Below are 18,184 nucleotides of genomic sequence, written 5' to 3'. Positions count from 1 at the left end.
TGGTAATAAGCTCCTAGAAACCAATGTTTGAGAAAGGTCGTATACTCTGACCAGAACGTCACATTTTAGGATTGCTGAGCAATAAACTGGTCGGCTTTTCAAAATTGGTGCAGCATTTCAGAATAAAGTAACCATTCCAATCATGGGGCCTGGCACTCATTCATGATCTCCATAGTTCAGACAACAGGAATCAAATGACAGGTTCCCTCTAAAATCTCCACATGTATGAGATATAAACTTCTTTACAATAGCCATCAGCATAGCATGTAAGCAACGTCTATAACAAGGCTTTTACCAGTACTACTACTCAGACTCAGGTACTTAGACTTAGGCAGCCTACTGTTAAAATTCTTATTAGGGTTTTATTTCCCTTTTTTTCCCACAGTTTTATTTATTTTTTTTTTTAGCTGAACTTATTTATTTTGTGGGATTTTATTTTAATTTAATTTTTATGTGTTTTATTTAGCATTGAAAAGTGTTTGGAAAACCGTCAACACGAAGCTCGTAGTATCGGCAATGCTGATATATTACCAAACAACGTGGACTGCTTCCAGTGGCCGAGAAACACGACATCCTGGAGATTGTATGATACCCCTCACACTGAAGTGATGATATTCCTCAAAGCTTTGGTAAAGTGAAAAATTAGTATTTTTAAAAAAGTTGTCTGACCTCTGCGATCCACAACTATCCAGTTAACACAGATTAATCTCCTGCTGATTAGCTCCATGTTTGACTGCGGGCCCACCGAATCCGTGCCCCTTAGGCCTGGATCACACTTCCGTTTTTTAAAATCCGTCTAAATCCGTCGTTTTCCGCTAAAAGGATCCGCCATTTTTTTGGAGGATCCGTTTTTTTGCCCCATAGACTTCCATTAGCGGCTACCGCGGATCCGTCAAAAAAACAGATCCGTTTGCATCCATTTGCGGCAAAACGGAAACGGATCCATTTTTTCACACTTTGACGGATGCATGCGGATGACAAAAAACGGATGTGTGAATCAGGCCTTACCTGAGAGGTTACTAATGTTTTACAGACCAGACACATTAGGGAAGTCTCTGCTGCAGCCAGTTGGCTTACAGCCATGCAAAGGAGAGTGAAGAGGAGAAGGGGAGACATTGATGATCTCCTGAGACAGATTTCTTCATAGGGTTAAAGAAAAGAATGTGATTAAAGGGGTTGTCCACTACAAACTAAATGTTCATCCCTGATAAAATAATAAAGCCTGTACTCACCTCCCGTGTTGGCGCCGTTCCTGCGGTCCGGCACTCGCTCTCCACTGGGCTGTGATGCGGTGTTGTGACACCAACGCCTAATCAGTGCTGGCATCACCATCTCCACCTTCAAACAAACTGAACATGAAGAGGAAGCCAAGGATCTGCTGCAGCCCGGTGTCACTCTTCATGATCAGTTTTTCTTATGTCAGAAACAGTGATGCCAGCAGTGATCGGGCACCATGTATCATTCTACTGCATCGCAGCCCCGGGACCGCGAGGGCTGGCACTGCTGGAATGGAGCTGGAAAAGTATAGGTTTAATTATTTCATTGAGGCCAAACATTTAGTTTAAGGTCTCATACTCCCTTGCGAAAGACTCGCACGATTCTCTTGCGAGTCTCTCGCATGAAAACCTGGCACTGCCGCCGGCACTGGGACTGGAGCGTGCGGCTGCATAGAAGTACATGTACCGCACACTCCCGTCCAAGTCACGTCTCTCGCAAGTGAGTATGAGCCCTTAGAAAGGGTTTGTCCTAGCAGTAGACAACCCCTTTAAGGAATCAGTTGTTAGGATATTTTTTTTAATTATTTTTTTGCATTTTCTGTATTTAGTTTTTAAAAAGGTTTAGTAGCGTTTTAGTAGTACTTACCGTTCTTTAATGCCACCAGTCATGTGGAATTCCTTCTTTCACAAGCCCATAACGCACTTTAGCAATGCCAAGTAGGCTAGGCTTACATCCTAGCTCTGCAGGCTTTGGTTACTACACCTAGCTAGCTTGGCATATAAACCGGCTAAGTGTTCATTTAAGTCAGTCTGCTGGGGAGGCTGAGCAGATAAAGTGGCTTGAGGACAGGAACAAGCCAGAATCTGTTTGAGAAGAGTCTTCACAGGCCATGTGCACCAACCTTCATTGCCTTTTGATCACTGCGTAAGGCCTAAAGCCTACCAGAGCAAGTGAATCTCTACAGCATGTAATAATTTCTTGTAGCTAGTGTTATCCATATGCCATCCCAACGTTTTGGTAATGTCCCCCATTTTTATATCCCATGTGCTTCCACATGTGATTTATAACTGGCATCCACTATAGTTTCTCATGTTTTCTTCTTGATACAATGCCCAATTGTTTAAAGATATCTGTTCTTATTGTAGCAACATTATCTGAAGAACTGTGAAAACCAGGAAGACTTAATTCTTCAGTTTCTGATGGACCTCCACAGTCGGTGCGGTATAACATTTCCTTCGTCTCCAAGTGGGAGCAGTTTTCAGTGCACGTCTCAGACTTCACTACATGCCATTGACGATGATTCTTCCATGGATCTTCAAGCTTTGTGGGATGATATAAGACTGCATTTACGACGCCATCTAGTTGGAAAATTGCAAACCAGTTTTGACACCTGTAACAGTCAACCTAGGATTAATTTCAAAGCCCAGTGCTTGCAGCGCCTTCTCTTCCTTTATCCTGAATCTGATGTCCTTGTTAAATATCAGAATATCCAACAGAATTTTGTTGTTGAGCTTCTCCATGACTTTAGTGATAGGAAGATAGAAAGTGTACTTGGGGCATACCAGAAGGCTATTCCCAGGGTGTACTCCATGATAAAAGAAGATTTGTTTGTGTTAAGCAGTGTTATAGACTCTTCATCAATAATTAAGTTTATCAATGAGACTTTCTTTGAAGCAATCACTGAGGAGATGAAAACCTTCTTTGATATACTTTATGAATCCAGCACCGAGGAGCGGGGTCTACAGCCAGCGAGGCTAAACAAGAAACGGCAAAAACAGAGGGTCCATGCCCTTGGTAAGTGGTTACAATACATAACTCTAGAAACTGGATTTGGGAACTTGTTCTTCTTTGGACATCTTTGCACAGGGAAATCGAAATACAACAGATCTGAGTGCAACGCCAACGGTTGGTCACACAGGTCCCAATTCATGAAGGTCTTTTTGCCAGTTTTTTGGCATAAAACACTTTCAAATGTCACAACATTTTAGCACAACTCAAATTTGGTTTAAAAAAAATTGAGACTCTTATCATTTTTAGACCAGATTGGGCCAGCTTCTCCAGGATGGGCAGAGCATGGAAGATGGCATGGTGTATCCCACCCTTTCTAGTTCGCAAATTACGTCAGAAATGTACTGCAGTCCCAAACTGCAATAACATTTCTGACGGTGACATGCCAGTTGTAAGGTGCGCCTAATTCAATTTAGTTAATTAATGATCTGGGCAATCCTTACTCTAGTGGTCTCATTTATTAAGACTGGCGTGCACAATACAATGGGCCCATCCATCCATCCAGAATTCTGGCATAAAAGCTTTGAAAAGTCACAAAATTTAGGCGCAACTGGCAATTCTACATTTTGCAATTTCTGGTGTATTCACTCCAGTTTCTCCCAGCTCTGGTGAAATGGGCAGAGCTAGGGGATGACAGGGGGCTGTGGTGTTCTGTATGCCATAAATCTCACTCCAGTAACTGACTGGAGTAAGATTTCTAACGTAGCATATGGAGGCGCATGCCACTCCTCAGACGCTTCAGATTCATGAAGAGATGTGCACCTCTTCATGAATTAGTTGCGTCTGACTCCTGCAGGCCGGTCTTGATGAATCACGTCCTGTGTCTGCAGTAAGATGTCAATCCTATCATTGTCAATTGACTTCTCACCATAGGGAAACATTACGATTGCATTAGCCCAAAGTTTTGCTGGAATTATTATTCAGCCAGATGGCATCATGGAGCCCAAGCTTTGTTGTCCCAGAGCTGCTAGACATGTGTATTTGCATTTTATATTTTTTATTATTATATATAATTTCCATGATTAAAAGTAGACTTTTCTTCCTTAAGGCTCGTACGCACAATCGGACGTGTCCTATTTGTTTTGCGGATATCGCTTGTCCCCTTGTTATTTTATGGGGCCATGGTGCACATGCCTGATTTATTGTTCGGACCAAGTCAGTATGAGGAGTAAAATATCGCAGCAAGCACAAATTGCCTCCGATTATTGGATCTCACTCGGCCACTCATGTCTTTGGGTTCGTGGAAAAAAAAATCATACATCATTTGAATGACCTCTGAGTGCAATCCGATTTTCACAGACGGAGTTGGAGATTTTTTTTATCCTCCACATCTGAGAAAATTTGATCACACTCTGATCAGAGTGGGATTATTATCGTAATCAGCCAGATTTTCTTGGATGAGAGAAAAATCGGTCGTGTGACCCTAGCCTTAAAGACCTGAAGGATGGACAGTAGATGACCGTTTGGGTCCAGTTCAGACTCCTTCATAAACTTCCAATAATTACTAATAATAAAGAGTAGTAAAATGGTAACTTCAGTATACCACAGTTTTTGTTTCATTTTTTATTATAAAGAGCAGCCTTAGACTAATATTCCAAATTATGTTTAGAATAAAAAGGGAGTCAATCAGCACTAAATGACTGTTCAAACCAAGCATAGTAACTTGTTGCATCGTGGGCTTGGCAAAACAGTTCAGTGCATCTTCCCACCCGCTTATTTCCACCTATGCCCTCCCTCTTCTAGCTCCAGTAAAGCTAGAGCTTTCAGTCAATGCAGAGGCATAGAGATGGATAGCAAACAAGTAAGTGGCATGGTGCACTGACCACCCATTCCTATACTTGATTTTAAGTCATTTTGTGCTAAAAGACTGCTTTTAAAATGTCAAAATTTGTCAAAATTCCTATGAAAGTTATTAAATTAACCAATGTTAAACTTATACTATTTTTTTCTTTTAAGCTGCAGTTGGTGCTCTTTTACTGACTGCAGCTTCACAGCTGTATTAGATCCTGCAGCTATGGCTCCATTCCCTCTGTGTCGTAGATTCCCTCATTGATTTTTTTTTTTTCTTCTTCAAAGTTAATTGCTTGTTAAGGTATCTAAATATATAATATTAATTTATGGACATCTTTGCCTGTGTGGATTGGATGGGTTGCTATCGTCATCTGGTGAGAACTGCATGTGAATAGCAACTTTAGAAAGATATTTACTTAGATAATTGGTGGCGTGTTCAATACTAATTTCACCCACTGTGTGTCTGTGATGTAGGGATTTACTCGCTCTGGTAGACATTAGACCTTATGTAGCATTCACACAGGCAATGCAATTTTGGTCCAAACACTTGCAGTTTTTATTGCTTTCCACAAGTTACACAGCACCAAAACAACAAATTCATAAGCACAAATCCTTAGCCTTGTCCAGGCACTAACTAAAGAGTACAGACCCTGACTACTTCAGACACTGCTGAGCTAGCACCGGTTAAACAAAACGGCTATCGTCCATTGTGACCACTGATACTTGCAGTTTGGTGCACACGATCTGTGCAGACTCTTCTCAAAGAGATTCAGGCTTGTCTCTCTCTTCATCTTCAAGACACATCCAGTCTGGTCAGCCTCTCCAGCTAACTGACTTAAATGAACACCTAACCTGTTTATATGTAGAGCTAGCCAGGTGCACTATTCAAAGCCTGCAGGGCTAGGATTTAACTCTAGCCAACCTCGCATTGCTACATAGTGTGTATATAGATGTACATGTGTATATATACTGTATCTATCTTACTTTACCTTTTATAAGTAAGATAAAGGTTTACTGTGAAAAGTCCTTGCCGTAAGACGGAGGAGGTGGCTGGCTTCATGTTTGTTTTACTAAGTAGCGTATAGGGAAATGCAACTGCAGTAACTGATCCTGGTGGATGCATAAAATGGACTAATCTAACAGTGACCCATGTAAATGTAACACAGATGTATGGCTGCTGTCTGGGGCTGCAGCTAAGGCAGAACATACGCTCCACAATATTTATGAGACATATTCTCGCCATAACGTAATTCATGGAGGCTGTAATACTGTCAGGACTTCAGTCATGTTCAGTTACATCATCACAGTTGTGGATGTAGCATATAATCATGATATACTATATTTTAACCTTCATGTTATTACTCTGCTTCCATCGCTTGTTTATGTCCTAAGATGCATAATATAGTTTACACCCCGGCCGAATAGCTGCAGCACTAAGACCGGCTGTATGAAAATATCAATACACATAGGAGGGTGCATTAGATGTGCTAAATTCACCATCATTTTGGCGCTGTCGATTTTTATGGTTCAATAAGGTTTTTTTTTATCAAACACAAAGAACTTGAAATAAGGTGAGATCCAGTGAAATAAAAAAGGCATAAAATGCAAAATATTCACCAAGTAGAGCAATTTTGCAGTTTAATCAGAAAAAAAAGCAGTTGGCATGACTCGCTGGTGTCAGTCATTATTTAAACCATCCAAGGAAGACGGGGTCTGACTCGCGAGCACCAGTGATTGGTATCGCTCCTTCTACAGTGTTTCACCACATCTTCATATGTATGCACAAAGGCGAGGCGGAGGGTGAAGGACTGCACAATTAAAAGGTATGCCACTATCAAGACAAATTGCAGTGCCAATTTTTTTTCTATTTTGAAATCGCAGCAACCACTAGATTACTCAGAGATACTTGTAGCTAAAAACGATGTCTATAGTATTCAGAGGCGAAGCTAGGGGTTTGGCTTCGGGGGGGGGCGAAGCTTCTGAGTGGGCCCCTAACCAGGTAACCTTGATTACAGCTGTGGTGGCACACGCTAATAGTGCCTCAGCCGATGACCGCACTGTCACTGAATATAATCTCTATACAAAGACCAACATTGATTACCGCCATATGGTAACCATATAGTGGTACAAACCAGTGATGGAAAACATATAAGATATCACAGTACAGTTATTGACTTACTGACGTTCTTTCTGGTGGAGTCATTCACTTTTCCCATCTTTTCCATCTGGCCCAGATTGATATGACAACTTCTACAGCCAGGACTTGGCTGCAGAGATTACAACAAAGACACATCAGACTTCTCACATTTCAGGCACCGTCTCCATCTACCCCCAACCTGCACAAACTCCTTATCCTGCTGATTGCCCAATGTTGAGCCGCTGCTGCCGTATGTGTCCCTATTACAGCACCTGCTGTGTGGTACTGTACGCCCTCTAATTTTCCTCCTACTGGACACCTAGATTCCCCTTTCATTGCACTCATAAGTATTATGTCAACAAAAGTGCCCCACAAACTAAGATACCCTACAGTGAATTCCTCCATGCACAGTATGATGACCCCACTGCCCAAGTTCCCCGGAAAAGTATGGTGACCCCCAACACAGTGTGATTCCCCAAATGTGACCCCCAAACAGCCCTACATGCAGTATAATGGGCTTGCATACAATATATTGGCCCCACAACTCTCCACACTGTATAATGACCCCCACACAGCCCTTCCACACAGCATGATGGACCACATACAAACCTTCACCCTCTATAATTGCTTGCATACAGTTTAAAGGCTCCCACATAGCCTTCCAAATATGATAGCCCCCACATAGTTCTCCGAACAGCATAATGTACCCCATAGTCCGTACAGCATAAAGCACCCCTTAGTCCGTACAGTATAATGCATCCCATAACCCATACAGTATACTGCACCCCATAGTCTTTACAGTATAATGCACCCCATTGTCCATACAGTATAATGCAGCCGATAGTCCACATAGTATAATGCACCCCATAATGTGGAATGCACCCCATAGTCCATATCGTATAATGCACCCCTTAGCCCATACAGTATAAGGCACCCCTTAGCCCATACAGCATAATGCACCCATAGTCCTTGCAGTATAATGCACCTCATACAGTATAATGCATCCCCTACCTAGTCCCCATACATTGTAATGCACCCCGTGGTCAATACAGTAGAACGCACCCCATAGCCCATTCGGTAAAATGCACTCCATAGCCCATGCAGTGTAATGCATCCCATAGTCCTCAATATAGTTTTATGGCCACCACAATGTTCTAAAAAAAATGTAATAAACTCCAATACTCACCTCCTGTCCTCGTTCCTCCGCTCTTTGCAATTTGTCTTCTGAAGCGTCGTAGATATCACCGTAGAGGACATCATGTAGTGATGTAACCGCATTGACATGTCAGACGCAGAGGAGGAATAATGGTGGAGGAAGCATCAGCTCACACCCCCTTTTCCATCGGTTGCTGATACAGTTGAACTTACTAGTTTTCCAAGCAGAGATAGTGGTTGAATCTCTCATCAAATATTAAAACTTGTTGCCTTTTTTACAGCTGAATGCTGTCTGCCCTCCCTGCTTTTATTCCTTTTTTGTACGCTGGATATAATAAAGCAAGAAGTTTTATTATTTGGAGTTTGCTGTGAACCTATCTCTATGCTTGGGATACTTCGGTGGCAAGATGTGGAAAGCTTATAGAGGCTTATTCAAAGCCATGTGTAGCTGTAATTGGTCAGCAAGGAGGCTCTACAAAGTACTGACTTTAGGGGGATGAATAGTTACACACACTGAAGTTTTCAGCTTTTTTTGTCCCATTTGTTTGATTCACAAAAGAAAACCAAATGTTCACAGATGCAAACCCTCAAAAAACAGGGAAATTAAAGGTTGTGAGGCAGCAAAGCACAAAAATGCCAAGGAACGTGAATACTTTTGCAAGCCACTGTATTTACATGTACAGTTTAACCATGCCCCCTTTTTATTCGTCTCTTTTGAAGACTAAATAAATTCTGTAATTTTAATCTTTTTCTTATAACCAACATCCTCTGCGCCTCACATCAGTTTTTGCCTGTTCTTTATACCTTTTCTCACTTCAGGGCATCCTTTCTATGAACCGGTGCCCAGAACATGAACTGCATATTTCACATGAGGCTGCAGAAGCGCTTTGTGAAGTGGTAGTATTATGTCCTTGCCTGCCTCTTTTTAATATATGGCTTTATCCTGCTGGCCCTAAAAGCAGCTGATTAACTTTGTATGCTTAAGAATGTGTTCCTCTGATTGCATACATCCTAATTTTTTTTTATATTAATGGGAACTTGATTTTAGGACATTAATAGAGGTAATAAGATACAAAGTTACTTGGTGAGCTGGAATCACCAGGTCACTGGTCAGTGTGAACACATGGATCGAGGGTAATAGCACAGCGGGCTGAACTTGCTGGGTGTCACATTGAATAGCATCAACCAGGATAGCAGACAGACAAGCATAGAAGTAAAGGAAAAACACCAGCCAGAAAATAATAGACATTTCGGCCTCACTGGCCTTCATCAGTAACAGACTGCAGTCTGACCATCAGTGGATTCTGGGTCGCTGATGTCTGCACTGCACCACCACCCACCCAGGTACTATTTGATTCAGGCTCCATGCCCAGCGCCTAGTGCATGACCAGGCACATTTAAAGTGATTATGGTGTCACTTCTTCTGAATGTGATTAACTACTATACTGCAGTCTGTTACTGATGAAGGCCAGTGAGGCTGAAACGTCTATTATTTTCTGGCTGCATTAAAAAATCCAAAAAAATATTCTAGAAGTTGAGTGCCAAGTTTTCTTTATTAGACAAGCATAGCAGGACACACCAGAAGACACAGTGCCAGGGTGTAGACAAGCACAGGAACTGAAAATGTATATATAGTCCAGGTGTAGCAACAGCGTTTGTAGTATGAGCTAGTACAGAAGTACGTTCATAAGGCTTTCAGCAGATGAAGAGTTAATAACCAAACAATGGATAGCCGTTTCAGCATATATGAAGAGGAAAACCTGTTTATAGAGAAGCTATTCTATAGCAGTAGCATTAGTAATGTAAACAGTCACTAGTGAGAAGTTTGTTAAGCTTACAGCAGATGGAGGGTTAATAAGCAGGTCCCAGTCAGGAAACAAATGCAGATTGCAGAAGTTTAAGGAGATGATCCCAGCTGAGAAAGCTGGATAGAAAAACTCCATGACAGAAGGTAACAAGTTTAAGGCTTACTTTATATGAATGGCCTTGGGAGATGATGTCACTGAAGTTGACCGGACAACTTGTTAAACCCGATTTTGAGCACAGTAAAGTGCTTTGGCCATAGGCAAATAGAGCAGAACCTGATCCTAGCGGAGAGACAGGTGTGTAACACAACGTAGTAGGGGTCAATCAGTAAAATTCTAAGGGTATGTTCACACCCAACTTTTTTTATGAAAACTTTTTCATATGTATCCCCTTCCAAGGTCAGCATAATATCCCTGTAATATCTGCCTTCTATTGAATGCAATGGAAAATGTATGTCACTTTTCAAACAGCAAGGAATTTAAAGGAAACTTGTCATGTAAATAAAAGTATTAATCTACAGATTAAAGGGAGTCTGTCAGCGGGTTTTTGCTATGTAAACTCAAGACAGCAGGAGGTAGAGGCTGAGACACTGAATTCAGGGATGTGTTACTTGTCAAAGTGTGTGCTGTTGTTTACTAACTGTGAAGGATTTATCACTAAGAGATTAACATTGCAGGACTAGTCCAGCAACTAAGCAGCTCACGGTCTATGTCCTTTGTACACAGAGAGCCTGGTCTAGGCAGTGGGAAGCTTTCTCAGCTCTGCTACATTGCTAAATCTGAAAGCTCTGATTTGTGTCTGAATTGCTGCACCCCAGTAATTGATAAATCGTTGGATTCAGCTTCTCTTTGCCTACATCAGACTCCTCTCAGATGAGGTGGGAAAACCTATTTACACATTCACTTTAATCTTCAGCTTAATAGTGCAGCTGCCACATTGACAGCCCCGGCTACCGGGAAGAAAAACCTCTAGCTTATAGATATAGCGAGGCAGCTTCAGTCACCGCTCAGTACTTAGTGAGCATCGGCTGTAACCATGCCCCGACACTGACTGACAGCCGGCGCTTTACTTATGCACTGCTGAGGTCTCTGTCAGTCAGTGCCGGGGCGCGGCGACTGAAGCCGCTCCTCTATGACTGAAAACCGGAGTCTGCAAGGAGGAATAAATTTAATTTAATGTTTTTAACCTGCAGATTAACCCCATATCTACAGGTTAATATTTTTTGACATGATGGGTAGAGTGACAATGCGTTCTACATAAAAATTAAAAATTAGTTTTAGAGTATCACCCCTATAATTGTTACACATAATGGTCTGTAATGTCTTCCATTTATTTTGGTTGTGTTTAAGGGTGTCTCAGTGTCAGTCCTTGACCACTTAACAGTTTTTAAAATAAGATTTGGGCAGTTTTAATATAGAGCAGCAATAAGGGCCCCACCGCTCCATAACTCTTTCCAGTATACTACCGTAATATGTAAACAATATTTAAAATTATTAGTTTATATTTCTTGTTTCAAAGTAGACTTGCCATATTGCAGACAATATTCAGTATTATTCTTGGTTTTAAGTCTAATCTCTAAATATTTAAGCAGCAGCCTGCACCACTCCCATGTGTCTTTTACTGTCTAATTAAATGTTTGCCTGAAATTCATTTACTTTTATTTATTATAGTAATTTGCAAGTGTTGATGAGTGATATTAGGGTTATTTGCAGCAACTAGGGATGAGCAAATCTTTGTGTATTGGGCTACAGCAATTGTCCAGGCCGCACTGAAAATAAATGGAGCAGAGGGCAAGCACGCAGTAGTGCTTCACTCACTATCCCGACTTCTGTCCCGTACAATAAAGTTTGTTGAAAGGTTAAGTGCGGGGTCCAGTCAACAAACTTTGCGGCTGTATCCCCTCCTTCAGTCATCAGCATAGGTTACTACTGGCAATGGAAAAGATGCACAGCCAAATATATAGGGACTGGCTCATCCTAAGCAGCAACGTACCAAACTTTAATGAAATGTGGTTTTATGTTTGCTATTTAGGTATCACAAAGGTTTAGTCACTGTGGTAAAAAAAAAAAAATGGCGCCTTCAAATTGCAGTGTTTGAGGAATGTGGTTAATTGGAGGGACAACAGGCAGCATAATCAGTTCTAAGCTTCCGTCGAATCGGCAGGTGTTGGCCAGGTTTTATTTCCTGCTTTGTTATTATCACAACCAACATATACCAGTGCTACTGTTGCAGCCAACAAAGTACTTTGGTTCTGGGAAAAAAATGACATTCCCGAGAAGGCAACAATATTGCGTGATCAGTAAGGTGAAGAGTCTTGTTTGGTCAATGGAAGAGTCTCAAAAACACAAGAACCCAAGGACAAGGAATTCGCAATAAACTTCGATTTGTTTGATGTCGCTCATGCTGATGCCATGAAATTTATAAGGCTTCAAGGTCATCGTGGAAGCATGGGACCATTAGACAGAAAACTGGATAAGGTCAAGGAAAGAAGATTTGTGAGAGAATTACAGAGAGAGAAATAAAGAAAAAAAAAAACCAGGAAGTTCAGCAGTCGGCCGCATCGCTGAGCTTGACAGCGGCACTTCCAACAACAATAGTGATGAGGGCGAAGGACATCATAGTCCTAAAAAATGTTATTATGAATGAGTCACCGAGGAGGATAGCAGGACCAGGCTAAGCCACCAGAAAACCAGAGAGGTTGGTGACTAAGCGGACTGCAGACCCCTGATCCTATCCACACAACTAGCAGTAGCCGTGGAGCGTACCTATAATGCCCTAGATGCCTTGGTACAGCCGGAAAGCTAACTCAGCCTAAAGCAAGAAAGGTGAAATCTAAACTGCCCCGGCGCAGACCCCAAAAGAATAGCCCCCAAACATATATTGTCGGTGAGACAAGATGAAAACACAATCGCAGGCAGAAAAATAGACTGAGCAAATGATGGGGCCCAAACTGACTAGACAGGACAAGAAAGGAAAGACACTGTCTGCAATCACGCAAAAAACCCTGAAAAATCCAACACATTTGATGCACAAATAAACACTGAAGTCACATGACTTCGCCCCCACTATATCAGCACTCTGGTATATACTGAAAGCAAAGCAAAAAGAGACCAATATAACGGGACAGAACAAACTCACACAAGCAGTAACATATGGGCGGTGATCCAGCACAGCCCCAGAAGGAGCAAGCTGACCCGCACAAAGCAGAGATAGACAAAACCAGATCAAATGCAAAAAGATTAGCAAATGAACCACTTAGCTGGACCATGCAGGAACAGATCAGGAGACATCAGACCTCAGAAGGCACAAGGAAGAAAATCACCAGCAGGGATTGAAGGAAGAAATCTCTTAAATACACCAGTCAGAAACCCCAGATCTCCAATCATCAATCATCATCATTATCAGGTGGCAAGCCTCTGTCAATCTGACCAGCTCCACTACCTTCAGTAACCACCAGAGGGAGCCCAGAAAGAGAATTCACAACAGTGCCCCCCCTTAAGGAGGCGTCACCGAACCCTCATCCACTCCACCAGGCCGGTCAGGATGGGCCCGGAGAAAAGCACAAACCAATCTCTCACATGAATGTCAGAAGCAGAGACCCAAGAATTATCCTCCTGGCCATAACCCTTCCACTTGACCAAGTACTGGAGTCTCTGTCTAGCCAAACAAGAATCCAATATTTTCTCTACCTCATACTCCAAATTACCCTCAACCAGTACAGGGTCAGGGGGCGCCGCCATGGGAACTACTGGCTCCACAAACCTCTTCAACAAAGATTTATGAAAAACGTTATGAATCTTAAACGTAACTGGAAGAGCCAAACGGAAAGAAACTGGGTTAAGGATTTCCAAAATCTTATAAGGTCCAATGAATCTTGGCTTGAATTTTGGAGACACAACCTTCATATGAATATTTTTTGAAGACAACCAAACCATATCACCCACTTTAAACCAGGGACCAATTGGTCCTATGTCGGTTGGAAAACCGTTGGGCCTTTTCCTGAGAGTGGGACAACTTATCCACTACTTGGTCCCAAATCTAAGACAGGGGTGGAAAAACTACTATTATGCGACTACAGATCCAGTATAAAATGTATATCTTTATTAGACAGATACATAGAACCAGACAAAAACAGCGCTCAGTAGTACATTATAGGACAACCTACGCAAACATGGGAAGCATGGCAGACCCCCCTAGGAACCCCAAATAGTATAATACAAAATTCAACCAGAATTATATGGCAAGATAACCCATGTCACCTAAATTATTCCATACATGGTACTATCACTATTTTTTATTTATGTGACTATAATCTTAATAGTCGTATATATCTGGACAAGACCGACCCTAATTGTACATCACACAGAAGGCATAACCATATAAATGGAACTGAATATATATACACATAGGGCGCTGCATTAAATCACTAAATGGCCACATAATATATAACTAGCAATTGCCGGTAACAATAATACTCTATTCAGAAAGCAACCTTGATGATACTCAAATATAAACGCCTATGTCACCACACCAGGATGGCTGCAAAGTTAAATCTGGCAAAAGCCAGTCTCAATTCAGTTCTAACATGTGGTCACTATTTCTATATACAGTACCCTATCTATCCAAAAGGGCAATGTGCTAACAAAAATCAATAGCGGTAAAACCTTACCAAAGTGGGGCGGTAAATGTAGGTGTCCCAGGGGGTCGGCGCGTCTACCCAGACCCGCGTTTCGGATGCTCGTCCTTCGTCAGGGGGTCCCAAATCTGCTGCATTTTTTCTACCACAGAATCCACACTTGGGCAGGCCGAAGATTCCACCTGCCCTGAAGAAAATCGAGGATGAAACCCAAAGTTATAGAAAAAAGGCAACAAAGTGGCAGAACTAGCCCTATTGTTTAACGCGAATTCAGCCAAGGGCAAAAATGAGATCCAGTCATCCTGATCAGCAGATATGAAACATCTCAAATAGGATTCCAAAGTCTGGTTTGTTCTCTCAGTTTGCCCATTGGTCTGAGGATGAAATGCAGATGAGAAAGATAACTGAATTCCCAGTTTGGAACAAAAAGCTCTCCAAAATCTGGAAACAAACTGGACTCCTCTGTCCGACATAATATTCTCAAGAATCCCGTGCAAACGAACCACCTGTTGTAAAAACAAGGGCACCAACTCAGAAGAAGATGGCAACTTTGGGAGTGGTACAAGATGGACCATCTTAGAAAGTCTATCACAGATCACCCAGATAAGTCATTCTCTGAGAGACAGGAAGATCAGAAATAAAATCCATTGAGATATGGGTCCATGGCCTCCAGGGCACTGGCAGGGGCATCAACAAACCACAAGAATGAGAACAGGGCTTGGACCGAGAACAAGTATAACAGGACTGCACAAAATTCCTGACATCACGAGATAAGGCAGGCCACCAAAAAGACCGACTCACCAAATCTCTGGCACCAAAAATATCTGGATGACCAGCCAACGCGGAGCAATGAATTTCAGACATTGCTCTTTTCCTCCACTGGTCAGGAACATACAATTTTCCCATAGGGCAACGTTTAGGTTTGTCCTCCAGAAATTACTCCAGGGCACGTCTCAAATCGGGTGAGATGGCGGAAAGAACTACACCCTCATTTAGAATCGTAGTAGGCTCGGTCACATCAAGAGAATCCGCAAAGAAACTCCTAGAAAGGGCGTCCGCCTTAACATTCTTAGTGCCCAGAAGAAAAGAGACCACAAAATTAAAACGCGTGAAAAACAAGGCCCACCTAGCCTGTCTAGTATTCAAGCGTTTGGCTGATTCAAGATAAATCAAGTTCTTGTGGTCGGTGAAGACCACAACTTGATGTCTAGCTCCCTCCAACCAATGTCTCCACTCTTCAAATGCCCATTTCATGGCCAACAATTCCCGATTCCCCACTTCACAGTTGCGTTCAGATGGGAAAAATTTTCGAGAAAAGAAGGCACAGGGATTCATCGTAGAAGTCACCGGATCTCTTTAGGACAAAATGGCTCCTGCTCCAATCTCAGAAGCATCTACCTCCACCTGAAATGGGAGTGAGACATCAGGTTGCCGTAGAATCGGAGCAGAAGTTAATCTCCGCTTAAGCTCCTGAAATGCCGAGACTGTCTCAGGAGAACAATTCACCACATCAGCGCCCTTTTTGTTCAAATCAGTCAGTGGTTTAACAACACCAGAAAAATTACTTATAAATTTACGGTAGAAATTAGCAAAACCCAAAAACTTCTGGAGAGCCTTCAAAGAAGTGGGCTGAACCCAATCATAAATGGCCTGTACTTTGGCCGGGTCCATTTCAATAGCAGACGGGGACAAAATGAATCCCAAAAATGAAATCCTCTGTACACCAAAGAGACACTGCGATCCCTTAACATACAGAGAATTTTCCCTCAAAATCCGGAACACAGTCCGGACATGTACCATATGAGAATCCCAATCACTGGAAAAGATCCAAATATCATCCAGATAAATGATCAAAAACTTAGCCACAAAGTTAAGGAAAATATCATTCATAAAAGATTGGAACACACTCATTAGTGAGCTCAAAAAGCATCACAAGGTACTCAAAATGTCCCTCCGGGGTATTAAACGCCGTCTTCCATTCATCCCCGTGCTTGATGCGAATAAGATTATACACCCCCTGAGGTCAAGTTTGGTAAACCAACAGACACTTTTAACTCTGGAAAATAAATCAAAAAATCAGGAGTAACTGGTACTGATTAGTGTTGAGCATTCTGATACTGCAAATATCGGGTATTGGCCAACTTGTAGTCCCATCGGACGATGCCTGCACACACACACAACCCCCGGCAGGCCCGCACAGACCCCCGGCAGGCTGGCACAGACCCCCGGCAGGCTGGCACAGACCCCCGGCAGGCCGGCACAGACCCCCGGCAGGCCGGCACAGACCCCTGGCAGGCCCGCACAGACCCCCGGCAGGCCCGCACAGACACCGCCCGCACACACAGACACGCACAGTGTCCGCCCACACACCGCCCACACTCTTCCCCCCCCCCTCCCAAACAGGATGTTCAAGTAAAGAAAGGGTTTTTTTAATTCCGATATTTCTGTCCCATTGACTTGAATGGGACTTCCGGTATTGGAATCGGCGATACCCGATACTTTTTGGGTATAGGCCGATCCAATCCGATCCGATATTTCTCAATATCGTATCGTATCGCTCAACACTAGTACTGATATTTAACAGTGATTTTGTTAAGTTAACGATAGTCAATACATGGCCTTAATGAGCCATCTTTCTTGGCCACAAAAAATACAGCACCTAAAGGTGAAGAGGATTGTCTAATATGACCCTTCTCCAACGACTCTTTGATATAAGATCGCATAGCATCGTGTTCGGGTACCGATAAGTTGAAAAGCCGACCCTTGGGAAATTTACACCCGGGCATTAACTCAATTGCACAGTCATAACTCCTATGAGGAGGCAAAGACGCAGACTTACTCTCACTAAATACATCAGAAAAATCAGCCAAATAGTCAGGAATATCATGAGACTGGGGAGAGGTGGAGAAAACAGGAGTGTCCCTAAGAACACATTGACAACCCCAACTCACCACAGACACAGATTTCCAGTCCAAAACAGGATTATGTTTGCAACCAAGGAAAACCCAGAATAATAGTATCATGTTGTAATGTTAAGTAAGATATTATTTTGCAGAACATTCCAGAATCTCCCATTGCTACTCTACTGATGATATTGTAGCCTGTCACAGCTGCAGATGTGATCCTCCTCCCCCCCCCCTTAGCAGCTGTGTGTATGTGTCCCCTCTGCCCGCTGGTAATAGGACACCGGCCATTTCCTGTGCATTCCCTCCAGCTAAAGAATGTGGATTAGCTACGTGAAAGGAATCTTTGTCCTTGCCATGAGGCCAATCCAATTATGGGAAATATTTAAAGCAGTCATATTGCAAGAACCATAAGCGACAGAGATATAAAAACACATCCCTGCGTAGGGCATGAAACCGACGTTCTGACCCCTAATTTTCACGGTTCTAGCACCCCCAGAAACTGAGATATGGATTACTCCCAAACTGTGTAATGTAACTACAGCATGTTTGGTTTTTAATTATTGTATTCAATGAACTACAACGAATGATACCATGTGCTTGTTTATACAAGGTACCCTTGGCTAGATATAGTTGTTATAAGTTTTGTAAGTAGATTGTAACTTCCACAGTAGGGGGCCTGACCCCCTCCAGACTGCCCCTGCCGTGATGTCACACAGCAGAGGCCATAAGGCATTCCATGGAAAAAAA

The 18,184-nt window shown here is 42.5% G+C and overlaps 1 protein-coding gene across 12 annotated transcripts in view; it reads left to right on the top strand.

Moving 5' to 3' along the window:
- KIAA0825 (KIAA0825 ortholog) overlaps positions 1-18,184 on the top strand; it is a 556,500-nt gene that overhangs the window by 46,665 nt on the left and 491,651 nt on the right. For all 12 annotated transcript variants that reach the window (XR_012234833.1, XR_012234815.1, XM_073589638.1 and 9 more), the window contains 2 exons: positions 467-629; positions 2,364-3,012. Coding sequence is in view for 10 of the 12 variants with exons in the window: in XM_073589638.1 (XP_073445739.1) it covers positions 467-629; positions 2,364-3,012 (812 nt within the window). In the remaining 2 variants the exon portion in view is untranslated. The remainder of the gene's footprint in view (positions 1-466; positions 630-2,363; positions 3,013-18,184) is intronic.

Source organism: Dendrobates tinctorius, unplaced genomic scaffold, assembly GCF_039654945.1.
Source record: "Dendrobates tinctorius isolate UK_male_01 unplaced genomic scaffold, ASM3965494v1 ptg000003l, whole genome shotgun sequence".
Taxonomy (NCBI): Eukaryota; Metazoa; Chordata; class Amphibia; order Anura; family Dendrobatidae; genus Dendrobates; species Dendrobates tinctorius.
The sequence above is the reverse complement of the archived record's forward strand: the minus strand, read 5'-3'. Positions and strand labels throughout refer to the sequence as shown.